At 40.4% G+C, this 19,814-nt stretch overlaps 1 protein-coding gene and 1 non-coding gene across 2 annotated transcripts in view; both read left to right on the top strand.

The window, feature by feature from the left end:
- TTBK2 (tau tubulin kinase 2) overlaps nt 1–19,814 on the top strand; it is a 137,664-nt gene that overhangs the window by 72,573 nt on the left and 45,277 nt on the right. The window contains exon 7 of the mRNA XM_056134271.1: nt 816–920. Within this exon, the coding sequence (XP_055990246.1) occupies nt 816–920 (105 nt within the window). The remainder of the gene's footprint in view (nt 1–815; nt 921–19,814) is intronic.
- LOC130042286 (U1 spliceosomal RNA) lies at nt 5,913–6,078 on the top strand. The gene has a single exon (XR_008795213.1). It is a non-coding gene; the product is annotated as a U1 spliceosomal RNA (small nuclear RNA).

Here is a 19,814-nt window from a genome sequence, read left to right as displayed (position 1 = left end):
GTCCCACCTGCACAGCAGAGCCTGGCAAGCTCCCCGTGGCATATTTGGTATGCCAAAAACAGTAACAAGTCTCACAATGCAGACATTACTGGTGCCCATTTGAGCAAATCAATGAAAAACGGAAGGACAGTACAGTGCTACAGTGTGTTAAATTGCTAGTTACTTAGCCTTACACCTAAATGACTACTCTTTGGATTTCTTTTTCCTGCTGCCTAAATAAAAACTTATGTTGCTTTTTGTATGTTGGCATTATGTTCTTTGTATTATTTCTTTTTTGGTTTTTGCGCCACACTTGACAATTCTCAGGGCTTATTTCTGCCTCTGTGCTTAGGGATCACTTTTAATGGGGCTTAGAGTACCGTTATCGGGTCCCAGGGATTGAGCCCAGGTCACCTGCATGCAGGGCAAGCACCTTACCCACTTGACTATATCTCTGGCTCCTGAATGTTAATTTCCATTTGATTTTGCTTATTCATCGTTTCTCCTAATTAAGAAGTAGGGGTTAGATTGTTGTTTAATTTTTGTTTTAATTATTTAAAATAGAACTTAAGGATTTCTTTTTAAGAATTTAAAAGATTCCTTTTAAGTCAGTGTTATAGTAACTTGACACAATTGCTTAAATTTTCATTCAGAGTATACCTGGTTCTAGTCCTTAACAAAAAACACAATTGTTTATTAATATCCAAAAAGCATCAGTGACTAGTATATTAGAACTTACGTGTTATATATATAAAGTAGAAATAGTATTATATAGGAAGGATAAGATGTAAGAATTAAATATTAATTATGCATATTTTCCTCCTTTAATTTTCTAGTCAAACTTTGCCATGGGTCGCTTTCCTAGTACATGTAGGAAATGTTACATGCTTGATTTTGGCTTGGCACGACAGTTTACCAATTCCTGTGGTGACGTCAGACCAGTAAGATTTTTATATTATTATTAAATATTTGAGAATTATATCACTGCTTATAAGGAAATGCTAATAATCTGTTAAAGTTTACTATTACCTTTAAAATGATGAATTTTATGACTAAATTATATGACAGAATTTATAGAAAATTTTGTCTTAAAAATACATTGGAAGTAGATATAGTGTGAGTTTTGTCTTAAAAGCACACTTTAATCTTTTAGGATCTTTTCTGAAGCCTAAGACACTTTCTGTATCCTACATTTTTCTTTCAGTTAATATTTTTTCCGTATCCAGAATTTCAATTTGACTGTAGATTTTCTTTTATTTGTATTCTTTATTTGATATAACATAGTTATCACATTTCCCTTTAACTAGATTTTCCTTTGGTCTCATGACCATTTTTATTTTGAAGTCTTTTTCTATGAAATTCATTATCTAGTCACAGGTTCTATCAGCTGCTTTATTTTTTTCCATGTAAGACTTACACTTTCATTTTTTGTTTGTAGTCTTCTTTGTTGTTGTTGGAAACTTGACATAATAGATATCATAATTAACAATTATAAGTATACCATTGCCCCTTTCTAGGGCTTATTACTCTTTGCCTGATTATTTGTCTTTAAGTGGAGTAAAGTCTTTCAGTGGAGTAAAGTAAGTGGAGTAAAGTCCACCTTAAGTGGAGTAAAGTCTTTGTTAAGGTTGTTGTCGGATGGTGCAGCTTCGGGCTTGCCCACTGTTATTCTCAAGGATAGTGGTGCTGGTTGGGTTCCCTTTTTCATTTTTCCTGATGACAGATCAAGGTATTAGCTCCACTAGTTGACTGACTGCTCTGTCGTTTACAGCAGTGCTCTAGGTCATAAATTCTTTGGCATATCTAATTAAATGGTGACTCCTACGAGGCTTGTTATTTGCTCTGACCCCAAGTAAATAACCCCTTGGTTCCTCTTGGTCAGATACAGTCTCTTGTCTGTTAGATTCAGAAATCTTCTTGTTTGCATTACCATCACTCTTTTGAAAGGGCTCTTAGCTTTAAACTGCCTTGCTGCAATTGAAATATCTTCTTTGGGGAGAAATTAGGAGGTTCTTTTTTTACTGTAGTACTGTAAACAGTGTAGTACAGTGTAGTACAACAGCACTGTTTTCCTGTTGTTTATCGATTTGCTCGAGTGGGCACCAGTGTACTATGTCCATTGTGAGACTTGTTACTGTTTTTGGCATATTGAATGTGCCATGGGTAGCTTGCCAGGCTCTGCCATGTGGGCGGGATACTCTCGGTAGCTTGCCAGGCTCTCCGAGAGGGATGGAGGAAACAAACCCAGGTTGGCTACATGCAAGGCAAACGCCCTACCCACTGTGCTATAATTTTAATCCCTGGGAAAAAGTTTTTTTACTTTATTTGGGGAGGTCTGGGGGATGGGAGGGTCACATCTGGTGATGCCCAGGGGTTACTCCTGTCTCTGTACTCAGGAATTACTCAAGGCAGTGCTCAGGGAACCAAAAGGATGGGGGATCGAAACCAGGTTGGCTGTGTGCCAGGCAAATGCCCTAACCACTGTACTGTCATTCAGCCCTCTGGAGACAGTGTTCGGAATTTTTGAATGAGAAAAAAAAGTTTCTCTGAGTGACGTCTTCACTTTTGGAGCTTAAAGCAGCAGGTTGAAATGGTAGAAATAGCTTGAGGTCTTCCAAGATTGCCTTCCCTGGCAGCCATGAACCACTGCCTCACAGATGGAAAAAATACTGTTGGGGTTCCAGTATTCTCAGTACACTGGGTCCAAGGCAGAGCCTTCATTCCATGAGTAGAGGATAGGTACAAGAAAAGAGTTTTTACCTCCCATGCACTTTCCCAAACTTGGCTTCTTCAGCAGCAGGTAGCTGTGAGGAGATCCAGAGTTTAGAAATCCTTCTTCTAAAGGAAAAAATTCTCACAGGGAACTGAGGAAGGGAGAAAGTCCTCTAGCAGGGAGCCTTGTGTTCTCACCTGTAACAGGCTGGAGTGGAATCACTCAGCTGATCTGGAAAGGGGGATGGAGGCTCACATACTATAGACTCCAGCTTTTCTTACCAAATTTTCATAAGTTCTCAGTTGAAGATCACAATACTTGATAAATCTGTGTGCCAGCACCACAACTAACAGGATGCAGAACATGGTGACTCAGCTGTGTGTGCAGTCACATGAGTTGTGTGTGTGTGATCCTTCCAATGACCACCACAGCTAGAAGTTGCAAGCTTCACAGCCAGGCATGTGTGTCACTAGGGTCATCCTAAGAACAACATAACAATGATGATAAAGCGAAGGAGAAGGGATTTTTAAAAGTCAGTGGGTGGGGATTTAAAATAAATCAAGGGGCCAGAGTGGTAGTACAGTGGGTAAGGCATTTGCCTTGCACGTGGCTGACCTGGGTTCAATCCCTGGCACCCTCTATGGTCCCCTGAGCATCACCAGGAGTAATTCCCAAGTACAAAGCCAGGGGTAACCCAGAGCATCACTGGGTCTGACCCAAAAAGACAAAAAATAAAATAAAATAAAATAAAATAAAATATAAAGCAAGACGAAGGTCATTGGCCTAGTTCAAATGAGTCAAGTAATGCAATTAATTTCTCTGTAATGCTCCCAGGCTTCATTTTACTTTCAAAAATCAATTTTTTAATTGTTTGAGAGGCAAATTCTTTACCCATAGTGTTAATGTTTATGATATACAAAGTTACAGATGTACAAACACCACCAAAGTGTCAAACACCTTCCACCACTATCATTATGCCATTGTAATACACCTCTTCCTTCCAAGAGTTCCCATCCCAATATCCCCAGTTCTGTGGTCAGAGTCAAAAGACTTGTTATTATTGGATACTATTCATTTCCTTATTTGTTTCCTTATATAATAAGTATGAATGAGAGCATGTTGCTTGTCAACATGCTATTAATATAAGTGAATTGTGAACGGGATTATTTTTTTCATGTCACTTTCTTCTCTCTCACTATTTGCATATAGGAAAGCCATGGACTTTTGGGTATTGATTTTATAGCCTGCAACTTTACTTATATAAGTGTATTATTTCTTGGTAGAGATTTTAAGATTCTCTATAGTATCTTATCATCTGCGAATAGTGAGAGCTTGATTTCTTCCTTTCCTACCTGAATCCCCTTAATATCTTTTTCTTGCCTAACCACTACTGCAAGTACTTCCAGTGCTATATTGAACAGCAGTGGAGAGAGAGTGGGCATCCTTGTCTCGTCCCTGATCTTGGAGGCAAGGCTCTCAGTTTTTCCCCCATTGAGGATGATGCTTGCTGTAGGCTTGTGGTAGATGGCTTTAACTATATTGAGGAAGGTCTCCTCTATACACATTTTGGCAAGGGTTTTCATCATAAATGGGTGCTGGATCTTGTCAAATGCTTTTTCTGCATCTATTGGTATGATCCTATAGTTTTTATCTTTTCTTTTGTTGATATGATGGATTATGTTGATTGATATCCGAATGTTAAATTATCCTTGCTTCCCCAGGATGAATCCCACTTGGTCATGGTGTATGATCTTTTTGATGAATTGTTGGATTCTATTTGCTAATAGTTTGTTGACTATCTTTGTGTCTGTTTTCATCAGGGATATCGGCCTGTAATTCTCTTTCTTTGTGGTATCTCTGTCTGCTTTTGGTATCAGGGTGATATTTGCTTCATAGAAACTTTTCGGAAGTGTTGTTGATACTTCAATTTCGTGGTGTTGGCGCGGATGTGGCGAGAAAGGGACCTTCCTTCACTGCTGGTGGTAATGCCAACTGGTTCAGCCCGTTTGGAAAACAGTATGGACGATTCTCAAAAAATTAGAAATTGAGCTCCCATTTGACCCACCAATACCACTCATGATAATATATCCCAGAGAGGCAAAAAAGTATAGTCGAAGTGACATCTGCACTTGTTTGTTCATTGCAGCACTGTTTACATTAGCCGCTGGAAAAAACCTGAGTGCCCGAGAACAGATGAGTGGTTAAAGAAACTTTGGTACACCTACACAATGGAGTACTATGTAGCTGTTAGAAAGGATGAAGTCATGAAATTTGCATACAAGTGGTACTACATGGAAAGTATCATGCTAAGTGAAATGAGTCAGAAAGAGAGGGACAGACATAGAAAGATTGCATTCATCTGGGGAACATAAAGTAACAAAATAGGAGACTAACACCCAAGAATAGCCGAGATAAGTACCAGGAGGTTCACTCCATGGCTTGGAGGCGAGCCGCACATTCTAGGGGAAAAGGCAGCTCAGATAGAGAAGGGAGTACCAAATAAAGGTGTTGGGAGGATCCTCCCAGGATGGGAGATGCATGCTGAAAGTAGACTATAGACCGAACATGATTGCCACTCAGTGCAAACCACAGCACCCTAAAGGAGAGAGAGAACAAAAGGAAATGCCCTGCCACAGAGACAGGGTTGGGTGAGGGAGACGGGGGATGGGAGGGATACTGGGGTCGGTAGTGGTGGGAAATGGGCACTGGTGGAGGGATGGATACTTGATCATTGTATAATTGAAACCCAAGCACAAAAATTTGTAAGTCTACAACTGTACCTCATGGTGTTTCACTAATAAAAATTTTTAAAAATATTTAAGTGAATTGTATCAACTAACTGAAATATTTAGCCATTGGCTTGAGAGTAATTAGAAATTGTATTACCATGCTGCAAAGTTCAGTTCAAGTGAAACTAAGCTAATGCAAGAAGATAGAGTTTATTAAGTGACTGTGCAGAAGTCACTAAGAGGCTTCCTGCGAACCTTTATAATGACAGATTATTTTGCATTTAGAGATAAATGGATCTGACCATTGAGAAGTAGGTCTTACATGTTTATTCTTTTGTTTTATTTTGGGGCCACACCTAGTGGTGTTTAGGGCTCTCTCCTGACTTCACTTGGAGTACTATATGCAGTACCTGAAATTGAAGCTGGTGGGCTCTGTGCAAGGCAAGAGCCTTACCCCCTTACTAGCAGGTCTTACCTTAAAGACAGTGGGCATACTTACCTGGCAGGGGAAACACCATGGTCACGAAGCTGGTTTTCTCAGGGCAAGGTTTATCCATTGCACTGCAGATATGCTGAGTTATTTGATTTCCCCAAATGTGGGAAACTTGACTACATAATTTGTGGTGGTGGGAGTGACTGCATTCATACTCTCCCCTGGCTAAGAAAGAAAAAAAAAAGACAGTGGACAAATTATGAGAAGAGATAGATTCTACCTTGAACTATAAATGAAATAGGTTATTCTGGAAGAACAAAGAGATAGAGCAAAGGGCTAGTAAATGATCATGTAGTTAAAATCGAAAGGCATCTACTCTGAAAAGAGTTTTCATGAAGTTGGTTAGCTTGAAGTGTAGACTTTATAACTTACTTATAATGTGAGGGCTGTAGCAATAGCACAGTGGGTAGGGTGTTTGCCTTGAATGTGGCCAAGCCAGGTTCGATTCCCAGCATCCCACATGGCCCCCAAGCACTGCTAGGAGTAATTCCTGAGTGCAGAGCCAGGAATAGCCCCTGAGCATCGCCAGGTGTGACCCCCCCCCCCCAAAAAAAAACTTGGCTTATTGGAAAGCCAGGTATCCGGCAGTGACGGGGCAACTGCAGTCTCATGGGAAGGGGGGTGGTACTGGCTCATCTTTCACCCACTACCGAGATCATGAGTTGCCCTCACGAGCGGCTCTCCGGCATGGCCATAACACCAGATGCATAGAAATCAATTTCACAATTATCTGGCTCTTTGCAGAAATCCAAAATTGCGCTGCTGTGACGTCATATGGTTCTCATAACCAGCTATAGAAAACAAATTATTTCACAATGCCTTTTCAGCAATTCTGATTGTTGGTGGGAAATTCTAAACAATAATGGTGCATCTTTCATCGAAATAATGAATGTAATCAAAATAGAGAGAAAATTAAGTAGAAATCATCTGCCTCACAGGAATTGGGAGGGGTGGGAGGACTGTATATTGGGGTTCTTGGTGGTGAAAAATGAGTACTGGTGAAGGGAAAGGTGTTTGATCATTGTATGACCGAGACTTAAACCTGAAAGCTTTGTAACTTTTCCCACAGTGATTCATTAAATAAATATAAGAAAAGGAAAAAAACTTACTTATAATGCAAGTATATTAATTTACATAAATGCCTGTTGCAATTTTAAAATAATAACTGTGAAAATATTATAGAGTAGATTACTAAGGAGGTAATATTTAAAATACTGGAAGGATCGGGAGAAGATTGAAAAATAACCATCCCTAAATGGTAGGTGTAAGGGAAGGCCCTTCTTTTGTCTAGCTTACTATTTTTAACTCTTGGAATCAGTCTGGACAAAGGAGACAGTACCTCTTCTAATCTAGGACTAGATTAGAAAAGATTTATGTCTGAGCCATTGGTGTATTTTAGCAACTTCATGGAGAACTGTGAGCTAGTCAAGAAAGATCTAGAGCAGGATCAGCCATTGAGGTAGGAAGGGAAAAAGGAGTGTATCTCGAGAGCCCTGTGTCAAGAATATAGGTTGGTTATCACATTCTCAGATATTTGAAAATCTGCTAGACAGGTAATGGATCAAGTAAATGGAAACTGAGAACTAACCTTCTGGATTTGCTGTGTAGAAGGTAGTGGTAGTAGTGGTTCTTTAAAACAGATCTGAACCTAACTGGAGTGAGTTAAAGAAAAACTTAGAGATGGAGAATGGGTGTATTTTTAATCCGCTGGAGGAGTTTGTTTCTAAAGAGGGGTGGTTAAGAAAGGAAGTAGTTAGAACTAACTTCTTTCCTTGCTTCCTTCCTTCCTTACCTCTCTTCTTCCTCTCCCTCTTCCCATCTTCAGTAATCACAGTCGTTAGCATGCTTTTATTCCACATGACTGGCAGTATTTCAGAAGGTATAAAAAACAATTTGATGAAGTAGGATAGCAGGAATGAGTGTAGTTTTTTCATATTTGGCATAGAAAAGAACCTGGAACAAATAGTGAAGTTAAACGAATTATTATAAGAGTAAGAATACTTCTTCCATTATAGTTGAGAGAAGGCAGGATAACATAGTGAACACAAACAGACAAAGGTAGGCATTTCAGTTGGTAGTAGAAAGTTTAATATTCTCATGGGTTTTTTTTCTCAGTGAAGAAAGAGGCAAGGAAGGCCTTTGGTTGAATGAAGAATGATGTTGGAGGTAGAGGACAGAAGAGGACATATGAAATAGTTATCTGGGAAAGGAAGCCAGTAAACTGAGTAGGGAAATAAAATGCTGGGCTGTGCTGAAGTTCATTTGAGCACTATATAATTTAAGGTAAGATTGTCTGATTAGCTGTTTCACTTCAAATATCTTTAATTGTTTATAGGTGTAGCCTAATCCTCAAACATCAGGGGAGGGAGAGTGAGAGAGAGAGAAAGGTGTTGAGAGAATATTGTTAATTGTGGTACTTGGTTCAGATTACATAAGGAGTAATCTTTCCTCTTCTTTTCTGTTTAACAACTAGTTCCTTTTAGGGTTTTTTATGGCAGTAGAATTTCCTAATTTTCTTTATGAATCTTAAACCTCAAATAAGTTAATTTCATACTTTTGGGATCTGATCATGGCTGCAACTATTTTCTCTCTTTTAGCAATAAAAATCAGAATTATCATTTGTACATTGATTTTACATCATACAATTTTATATATTTGTTGCTTATAGGAAATTTGACTTGCTTGGTATATCAAGGTTGTCAATGTTACTTTTGTCATATTATCTGCAAAACCAAATATTTTAATTTCTTTTATTTTTGCCATATGTATTCCAGGGAGTATAAAAACACAATTTCAAGGAAGATTACTTAAAAAATCCACAATTTTCATCAAGGTCAAGAAGTAGCTTGTTTAGGAGGCTGAAGAAATAACTCAGGCTATGAAAGTTAATTTTAAGTTGCCATTATATTGGCCTGTACAACCCTAGACACAACCTCTGTTCTAAATTTTGCATTAGCTGGTCCCTCGCTTTGCTATCTTGTCTCTTCTCTAGACCCATGAGTACTTGTTTTGGTGTAGGAAAGAGTCAAGGAACTATTATAAAATAGTATGGGTACCAAATGTCTTCCACTAAGCTTTTCCAATGATAATATCTAACATAAATCATAGTACATTGATAAAACTAGGAAAATGATGTTGATAACTCTTACAAACTGGAGTACATATTTTATTTGTATTTCAGCATTTATTAATATTTTCTTGAGGGTGGGGGGAAGATGTGGTGGTATAAGAAATTTATCACATGTATAGATTCATGGGCTGGAGTGATAGCACAGCAGGTAGGGCTATCACAGCCTTGTACGCAGCCGACTCTGGTGCAATTCCTCTCTCCCTCTTGAAGAGCCGGCAAGCTACCGCGAGTATCCCACCAGCACAACAGAGCCTGGGAAGCTCCCCATGGCTTATTCAATATGCCAAAAACAGTAACAGAAAGTCTCACAATAGAGACATTACTGGTGTCTGCTCAAGCAAATTGATGAACAATGGGAGGACAGTGCTACAGTGCAGTGCTACAGATTCATATAGCCAGTATCGCAATCAGAATATAGAATTATTTCATTATCACAAAGAAGCTTTCTTAAAACCTATATATGTACTTATCAAATTTATAGTGTATAGCTCCAGGCTGCTTTCCAGACTGCTCAGGCTGAGCCTTAGGCATGAGTGAAGCCCCACAGAACCAGGTAAAGCAGAACTTTGTGACCTTGGACTCCAGGCTCAACTGGACTGGAAACAGAGATCCTCTGCCTACTTCCACCAATCTTCAATGACCCGGGGACCACACCCAGAAGATCCACCCTGTCGGTGCCAGATAAATACCTCATTGTCCATCTCCACTACCCAGCCGCCATGCTCCGGGCCATTTTCTGGCCCGCGTGGCCACGAACAGCATAATACAGCTCCTACCCATTTTCCATAATTACTGCACCAAATTTGATGGGATTCAAATATGGTGTGAACCATGGGAACACCTGTAAGGGCGATTAGAGGCCACCCTAAGAGCCTCCATCCCTCTCAGAGAACCCAGCAAGCTACTAAGAGTATCCCGCGTGCACGGCAGAGCCTGGAAAGCTACTCAGGGCGCATTTGATATGCCAAAAACAGTAAAAACAATGGGTCTCATTTCCCTGACCATGAAAGAGCCCCCAGTAGGGCAGGTTAAGAAGGATGAGCAAGGAGAGGCTGATAAAATCTCAGGGCCAAACTAGGCTGCCAAAATGAAGGACTACAATGACTCTCTGTACTTTCAATGCATGTATGCTGGCACCAGAAGCATCCATCAAGTACCTGATGGTGCAAGCGCAGAAGATCAAGTACAACATCATTGGTCTGACCAAGATGATACAGCATCGATCACATAATGCCATTTTCGACACTGAAGAACTGTTCCTCAGAACATGCTACAATAGAGGCGTTGGTGGTGTTGGTGTCCTTGTCAACACGAACTTGGGCATGAGCATGATTCATTTGAATGCCTAACAACCCACATTGGACGATTATGCTTGAATAGATGTGGCTCACTGCTGGCAGTTTCTGTCTTCATCGTCTGTACACCAACATCCAACTATGATGAAGAAAAAATCGAGAAGTTCTGCATGGAGCTGGAGAAGTTCTATAAAGAAGACCACACCTTCGACAAGATCATTGTCGGTGATTTTAATGCCAAGATAGGACCAAGAAGGTTGTCCGAAGAACTCCACACCGGGACCCATAGCCTAGAATGGAACGAACAGGGTGAGAGACTGTCTGAGTTCATCATGTCGACCAAGACTATCCATGGTAACTCACAGTTCCAGAAGGCCAAATGTTGGACATGGGAGTCTCCCAGTGGACAGTTCCACAATGAAATTAACCACATCATATTCAATTGATGGTTTTGCCTGACCAATGTCACTGTTGTCTCAAAATTCCAAACAGGGTCAGACCACCATCTCCTTTGTGCAGAATTCTACTTCACAGAGCGGGGAGAGAGGGCTGCAAAGTTTAAGAAGAGAACTCCCAGAATGACCACCAACTGGGAGCTCTTTGGTACTATTTTGGCAACGTGGGAAGATGCTTCGTTGGCAACATCAATGAGGAATACAATTGACTGGCCCATCACCTCCATGACTGCACAAGGAATGTCAAGGGAGGGAAAGCCACAAACAGACGCCTGTCTTCAGAAACTCTCGAGCTCATTCACCAACATGGTTTGGCATGAGCCTCAGGTAATCACAAGCTCCTGTCCGAGCTAGCAAAGCTGTGCAGAGAAGCGATAAAGGAAGACCTCAAAGAGAGAAGAGTAGCAGTGCTGGCTGATGCGGCAGAAGCCGGAAAAGCATTCACAATGCCCGCCCGTCCTTTGCCAACTACAAGACCAAGATAGCTACTGCCCTCCGAAGTCCTGATGGATCTATCACATCTTCCAGAAGAGCAATGAAGAAGATTATTTACTACTTTTACTTGGATCTCTTTGATAGTCACATCCACCTGCCCACATACCAAATTCCACAGGATGGATATGTCGTTCCCAACGTTCTCCCTTTCGAAATCCTACACACCATTTCATCAGTAAAGAAGCATACAGCACCTGGTCTAGACAAGATCAGACCCAAACACCTGAAGAATCTGCTGCCAGTACTCATCAATACACTGGCCAAGTCTTCACACGCTACCTGTCTGAATGCAAGGTTTTGTCCCAATGGAAAACTGCAGGACCATTCTGTTGTACAAGAAGGGAGACATCCACAACATCAGCAACTATCGCTCGATCAGCCTGTTGTCCTTCATCTACAAGTTGTTCGCTCAGGTCATCCTGAATAAAATAGGCAGAACACTAGATAAAGGACAACTATGAGAGCAAGCCGGGTTCTGAAAAGGATTCAGCATGATCGACCATATCCACAAGGTAACAAAGCTCATTGAGGTTTCGCAAGAGTTCAAGATGCTGCTCTGTAAGGTTCATCAGTTTAAAGAAGGCCTTTGGTTCTCTTGAGACTGAAGCAGTCATCAAAGCCCTACCCAAACAGGGTGTTCAAACTCAGTACATCAGGATTCTCCTCAAGCTGTATTATGGATTCACCACCAGGATCTTACTAATCTACAAGGAATTGAGAGGGATTTCGGCAGGGTGATACCATTTCACTCTTCAGTGCCACCCTCGAGAACATCATGCGACAACCAGAATGGGAAGAAATGGGAGTGAAGATAGACGGTCGGCAACTACATCACCTCTACTTCACTGATGACATCGTTCTAATAACACCAAACATTAGCCAAGTAGCACAAATGCTGACCAACTTCGACCTTGAGTGTGAAAAGGTTGACCTACAGCTGAATCTCAACAAGACCATGTTCATGAAAAACGAACTAGTCCCTGACGTTCCACTTGCTCTCAATGGAATGAACATCTCCAAATGCAGCAGCTATGTGTACCTGGGTTGAGAACTCAACATGAGGAACTACTTGGTGTCAGAACTGTGCAGGAGGAAGAGAGCAGTGTGGAATGCCTTCAAGAGCATCAAAGAAGTTGTTAAGAGGACGAAGAACCTCAGCCTCTGGGCACATCTTTTCAACTCCACCGTTCTTCCTGCACTAACATATACCTCAGAGACCTGGGCCCTACGAAAACAGGCCAAGAATGCTGTTTGGGTATCCCAAAGAGGAATCGAAAGAGCTTTGCTTAGAGTATCACATTTACACTCAAGTGAGAGAAGGAATCCAGGGTTCCAACCTCCTTGGATGATCAAGAATCAGGGACACTGTCTTGTTTGCCAAGTCATCAAAAATCAGATGGGCCGGACACGTAATGCAATTTAGAGATGACTGCTGTACTAGAGCTGTTACTGGCTGGATTTCACGGGACATCAAAAGGATGTGTGGCCGCCCACCTATGAGATGGTCAGACTTCTTCGTTGAAACACTGAACAAATGGTTTCAAGCTCTTCGTGTTCTTGGAGCGAGCAGATGCCATTGGGCTACATTAGCAAGCGACAGGGATGAATGGAGACATTACTGGTGCCCGCTCGAGCAAATCGAAGATCAACAGGATGACAAGTGATAAAAGTGATAGTATCTGCAATGAGAAAACATAACATCTATTAGGCAGGTTGTGTGGTTGGTTTTGAGAGCCTTTAAGATATATTAGTTAAATAGGAGGTATAGTACAAAGACACCCTGAATTATATACATTTACAAGACTTAAAACCTTATGATTTCGGGCTTGAACTGATGTTGATGATTTAAGTCTTTCATGTTCATTTTACCCCTCCTACTTTGTTTTGTTTTGTTTTGTTTTGTTTTGTTTGGAGGGCCACACCCAATGGTGTTCAGGTGTTACTCCTGGCTTGGCACTCAGGAATCACTCCTGGTAGGCTCAGAGGACCATATGGGATGGTAAGGATCAAACCCAGGTTGGCCTGTGCAAGGCATGTGCCCTACCCTATCACTCTGCCTCCCCCCAGTTCCCTCTTTAAAACATGCCTTTTTCCTCAGCCCTTTAATTGGCATCTCAAATTGTCTATTTTGTGGCTAATCACAAAAGGCTGTATTTTTTTCTCTTGCTGCTTCCTTACCATTCAGCTGAAACTTCTAGGGCCTGGAGTTAACAGTGATCTGCTTGGCAATATTCTTTCTGATATCATGCAAAATTTTAGCTATTTTCCTATATTTCCATTGGGTGTTTTATTATAGTTCTCAGTGTCTATCTCTCCTTCCCCTTCCCCATCCCTCCTGCTCTCCCTTTCTTTGGCAGTTGGAGGCCTTATGTTTAGAGTCACTTACTGCTCCTTCTGGATTTCTTTTCCTAGCAACTCAGTCTGTCTCTAATATTTATCCCCTTTTTCTTATTGACATTTCTGTCCTGTACTATTCTCTGGTTCTTGTTTGGATTCTGAAAATATTTCCTCATGGTTCTATTTACATTCTCCTTCCAGTTCTGTCTTTATATTTCCATCTCAAGTACTTTTTCCTCCATAATGGCACTTTCCTACTTAAATATTTTGATATTTATATAAACAAACGATTTACCTGTACTCTATGAACCCAGGAAAACCATAGGCACTTCACATGACAATTAAGGCTATCCTTCATTTTTTCCAGCCTATTTCCCCATTATTTTCTCTGATCTTTTGCTTCAACATACCAGACTATTTCTCTTAACTTTTAGAGTACTTTCCTCTGCGTTCTGCATTCTTCAGTATATTCATTTTACTTGACATGCATTTTTTTCTTTTTTTAAATTTTTTTTTATTAGTGAGACACCATGAGGTACAGTTGTAGACTCACAAATTTTTGCATTTTTTTCTTTCTGTTTTGATCTATAAGTTTCTGAAGCCCAGTTGAAAAAATAAGTCAGATCTCGACATTTGTTTTAATAAAGCATCTTTTAGGTTGTCAACCATTTTTTATTTTGAGTGTTTGTGGTTGGTTCGGGAGCATCCAGCATGCTTGGAAGCCCAGGGACCACCCCTTATGACACTCATCCCAATGGTGCAAACCTGGTGATTTTGGTGCTTGGGTCCTGCAGTCCTTGAGGACATTATAGCCATAACTGGAAGTGCTGGGAGGCCCATGAGTGCTGTAGCCAGAGCTCGGGACCCAGGATTTGGAACTTGTGTGCTGAGTGGGCATATGCTACACTCCTATCTCCCTGGCTCCAAGCACTCTTATTTTTAACTTTATTTTTCTTTAAAGATATTTAAAAATATAATTTTTGAAAGCATATTCATGTGGTACAAAAATAAAATAATTGAAAATTCATCAAATTAAATACTTATTTAAAAGTACTCAAGCAAATGGAAAGAAGTTGCAGAATAGGAAAAAATATTTGCAAAACACACACCTGAGGGATTGAATGAGGAGATAGCTCAAAGAACTAGAGTTTATGCAAATTTGATTCCCAGCTCTATAGGGTTCCTCAAGCACTTTAGTTATAGTAGTGGTGGTTCCCTACCCCAGAACTACTGGGTGTGGCTGACCCATTAGTTCTTCACAGAGGGGCAGTGGCCTAGGAGTGACCCCCTGAGATCCTGAGTCCTGCGGGGAAAGCTAAAAGTAAATAAATTTTAAAAATATCTAACAAAGGACTTACATCCAGAATCTACAAATAGCTTACACTCAATAATAAAAGGAAATTAATAAAAGTGAACAAAAAATTTAGGAAGTTCATCAAGGAAGAGATACTACAGATAACACACAATAGCGTATTCAGTATATGTATGGCAAGTAGGCTTACCCACCGTACTATTACTCAGGTCCACAAGTACATCTTTTCGTTGTTTTTGTTGTGGGGCCACAAGTGGTGATGCTCAGGACTTTGTCATGGCTCTGCACTCAGGAGTCACTCCTGGTGGGCTCAGAAGACCATGTGGGATACTGGGAATAGAACCTGGGTCAGCCGTGTGCAAGGCACGTGCCCTAGACACTGTACTATTGCTCCAGGCTTAGTGTCTTGAAGATTAATTTCTAGAAATAATATTATTGGATGAGAACAAATATATGCATTTGCAGTGCCTGCTTTCCCTGCCTTCCTTCCTTTCATCCTCTTTTCCTTCCCTTTTTCCTTCCTCCTCCCTCCCTGTGTGTCTGTTCTCAAAATGCAAAGCGAGTAGTCATTGCCTGACCTACATTCCTAACCCTCCTTGCGTTTATAACTTGGTAGGAATTGCTAGACTACCAACAATTGAGAAATTTCAAGAGAATAAACCTGTTTCAAAGCCCCATTAAATGTCGACTTATTGGGCTGGAGCGATAGCACAGCGGGTAGGGCGTTCGCCTTACAAGCAGCCAACATGGCCGACCCGAGTTCGATTCCTCCGCCCCTCTCGGAGAGCCCGGCAAGCTACCGAGAGTATTCGATATGCCAGACACAGTAACAACAAAGTCTCCAATGGAGACGTTACTGGGCCCGCTCGAGCAAATTGACGATCAACGGGAGGGCCTTTACCTTTACCTTTACCTTATTGGGACCAGAGAGAATTGCAGCAGATAAGGTGTTTGTAGTGCATGAACAACTAAGACAGGTTCCATCCTCCCAGCACCAGATAACGGTCCCTGAGCCCCAATAGGAAAGTCCCTGAGCTCAGAAACAGGAGTAAGCCCTGAGTACCACAACTATTTTCTCAAAATACAAATAGATAAAAGTCTGACTGTCAATGAGTTGTAGGTAAGGAAAGAGAAAGAAAACACACACACACATATGTGTGTGTATATAGTGTATGTATATATAATTATATATATATATATATACACACACACACACACACACACACACACAATCTGTCACTGTTCTCCCATTATTTATCGATTTGCTTGTGCGGGCCCAGTAATGTCTTCATTGTGATACTTGTTACTGTGTTTGGCATACCGAATACATCACGGGTAGCTTGCCAGGCTTTGCCGTGTGGGTGAGATACTCTCGGTAACTTGCCAGACTCTCCAAGAGGGGCGGAGGAGTCGAACCTGGGTCAGCCGGGCTGTGCTATGGCTCCAGCCCTATATATACAATATTTATACATATATACATATATACATATATACACATATATACTGCAGAAACTTTTCTTTTTATATTGCAGAAACTTGACTACTGCACCATTAAAAACAGAAAAGCAGTTAACCCTTAAAAAATAACTAGTAATTCAGGGGAGGAGAAGAGAGAATTTCACACAAAAAATAATCTTGAATAGATTAAACATTATAAAAAACAAATGTGGGAAGAACACACAGAATGCTTATCTTATAAAAAAAAATCTGACAGTCTTTTTTACAGCTATGTGTTTTTTGTTTTTGAGCCACACCCAGGAGTGCTCAGTGGCTTCTCCTGGCTCTGTGCTCAGAGGTCACTCCTTATAGTGCTTATAGGATCATGAAGTACAAGGTATCAAACCTGGTCCTCCAGCATGCAAACCATTTTCCCAGCCATTGAGCTATCTCTCTAGCCCTATTATAGTCTTTTCCTTACTAAAAAAGGTGACACATATTAGACTGAAAAGACGGTAGAGTGGGTGAGGTACTTGCCTTGTGTGTGGCTGGGTCAGATTGGCTTCCTAGCACACATATGGTCCTCTGAGCATCGAGCCAGGAGTACGCCCTGGGAACCAACAAATGTGACCCCCAACCCTCTTCTCCAAGTTAATACATATTGAGGAAATTTTGAATTTCTGCAAAACTAAAAGTTTACAATGAAAATTACTGATGATCATTTTCAAGTTTTTTGATTTATTTTAAACAAGAATGCCATCTGATCCTTGTGGAAGAATAGGATGGAAACAACATTGTTTCCATTATGTATATATATATATATATACATATATATAATTTCAAGTCAAAATGTGTTTATGCATGGTTTTATTGCCTATTCTGTGACCTTAGACAAGTGACATACTTTCAGATTCTATTTTTATTCTAAGATCCTATTCTCATAAGAGTTTATATTTCATTTGAAGAAGATATACAATAAAAAATAGGGAAAAATATTTTAAAAATTACTTTTAGGTAGTGGAAGATGTTTGAAAAACAATTATAAAGCAGAGTAAAAGAACAGAATTGTCTTTCCAGAACAGGTATTTGTATAGGATGTTCAGCTGAGTATATTGCTGAGTAGGTGATCTTTGAGTAGAGGATTTTCAAGGAGCAGAAGAATTATCTATTTATAAGATGTGAGGTAACAATGTTCTGCTTGGAGTTAATATCAAGAACAAATTTTTCAGCCAGAAACAGAGTTGGTTCTCAGGAGAAACCATATTTAGGGATGAGGTTAGTATAAGATCTTGGAAGATTTTATAGATAAAATGAAGAGTTTGGGCATTCTAAGTCAAACCCTTTAAAAAAATAGAATCATGTATTATTCATATTTGGATTTATGTCTAGTACCTGCCAATAATAAGTTCCTTGTAACTTGAATATATGAATGTATGATTTCATATTTAGGGAAAGATGAAAATTGGCACCATTTTCAAATTGAGTTGAGTAAAAGAGTCCTGACATAAAGAAGTTGACATTTTAGATTATTTAGAAATTTCTCATGGGATATTATGTTAAGAGAATATTATATGCATGCTGAAAGTAGACTATAGACTGAACATGATGGCCACTTAATACTTGCATTGCAAACCACAACACCCTAAAGGAGAGAGAGAGTAAAAGGGAATGCGCCTGCCACAGGGGCGGTGGTGAAGGGGGGATGGGGGAGGGTGGTGGGAGGGATACTGGGATCATTGGTGGTGGAGGGATGGGTACTTGGTCATTGTATGACTCAAATGTAAGCACGAAAGTTTGTAAGTTTGTAACTGATTCATTAAAAATAAATAAATAAATATGAGAATATCATAATATCATGGGATATTATGTTTAGTCAGAGAGAGAACAAAGGCCCAGTGATCTTACTCATCTCATAAAGTAGCACTATAGCACTGTCTTCCCGTTGTTCATCAATTTGCTCGAGCAGGCCCAGTAACATCTCCATTGTGAGACTTGCTGTTACTGTGCTTGGTATATTGAATATGTCACGGGTAGCTTGCCAGGCTTTTCCGTGTGGGCAAGATACTCTGGGTAGCTCGCCAGGCTCTCCAAGAGGGGCAGAGGAATCAAACCCAGTCAGTCGGGTCAGCCGAGTGCAAGGCAAACACCCTACCCTCTGTGCTATCACTCCAGCCCATCTCTCTTGTAAGAGAATGGGTATTATCCAATGAAAGCAAAACCCCTTTACTCTCACAGCAGTACTGAAGTTAGGGGGCTGGAGCAATAGTACAGCAGATAGGGCATTTGCCTTGCACGCGGCAGACCGGGTTCAATTCCCAGCATCCCATATGATCCCCCAAGCACTGCCAGGAGTAATTCCTGAGTATAGAGCCAGAAGTAACCCCTGAGCATCACCGGGTGTGACCCAAAAAGCAAAAATAAAAGTAACAGTACTAAAGTTAGCAAATCAGGAGATTGGGGCGGGATGGCATGGTAAGTTACACAAAGGGCGAAAGTGGGCAAGGTACTTGCTTCGCATGCATATTACCCAGGTTCAATCCCTGGCACTGTATATCACACCCTGGACCCTACTGAAGTGATCCCTGGGCACAGATGAGTAGGGCCCTCAAACCAAAAAAATAATAGTATAACATTTTAAAAAGTGACATAAGGAAAGAGATGGAGGGCTTTTGCCTTTTGGTGGTAGTGGTACAATACATTTTTGCATCAAAAGCATGAACGTTAACATTATTGTAATCATATTATCTGGATGATAAGTAAATTTAAAGGAAGTTCTTCATGGCTTTACACTTACTTGTAAACAGTGCCTGATTGTTAACAGATATACTATAGTGTTTGGTATGATTCTGGGTATATGAAAGCATTTAATGTTTCCTTATATGAAGAGTTTTATAATTGTCATAGATGTCACTTTATTTTAAAAAGTAGAATAAAGTGGGATTCACTAATAAATAAAATACATTTTAAAAAATACATGATTTAGAGGATTGGGTTTTAACTCAGTAGAGCTCTTGCGTTGTATGTGAGGTCCATGGTTCAGTCCTCTACGTTTACCCCTTCCACCCCCCTAAATTATATGTTATTTGGAGATACTTTCTAATTTTGTGTAACTTCACAATAAAAAGTTAGGTTAGGGCTGGAGCGATAGTACAGCAGGTAGGGCATTTGCCTTGCACGCGGCTGGCCCAGGTTCAATTCCCAGCATCCCATATGGTCCCCCTAGCACTTCCAGGAGTAATTCCTGAGTGCATGAGCCAGGAGTAACCCCTGTGCAACGCCGGGTATGACCCAAAATGCAAAGAAAAAAGTTAGATTAGTCATTTGGGTGGTGGGGATCAGTCACATAATGTACACTTTTTTCCCCTCTCTGCTTCATAGGCTCAAGTATACCAGGTATTTTGCTATTTAAAGCTCATTATTATTTGCTTGGTTTGGTTGT

The sequence above is a fragment of the Sorex fumeus genome, unplaced genomic scaffold (genome assembly GCF_029834395.1).
Source record: "Sorex fumeus unplaced genomic scaffold, SorFum_2.1 ptg000098l, whole genome shotgun sequence".
In the NCBI taxonomy this organism is placed as follows: Eukaryota; Metazoa; Chordata; class Mammalia; order Eulipotyphla; family Soricidae; genus Sorex; species Sorex fumeus.
The sequence above is the reverse complement of the archived record's forward strand: the minus strand, read 5'-3'. Positions and strand labels throughout refer to the sequence as shown.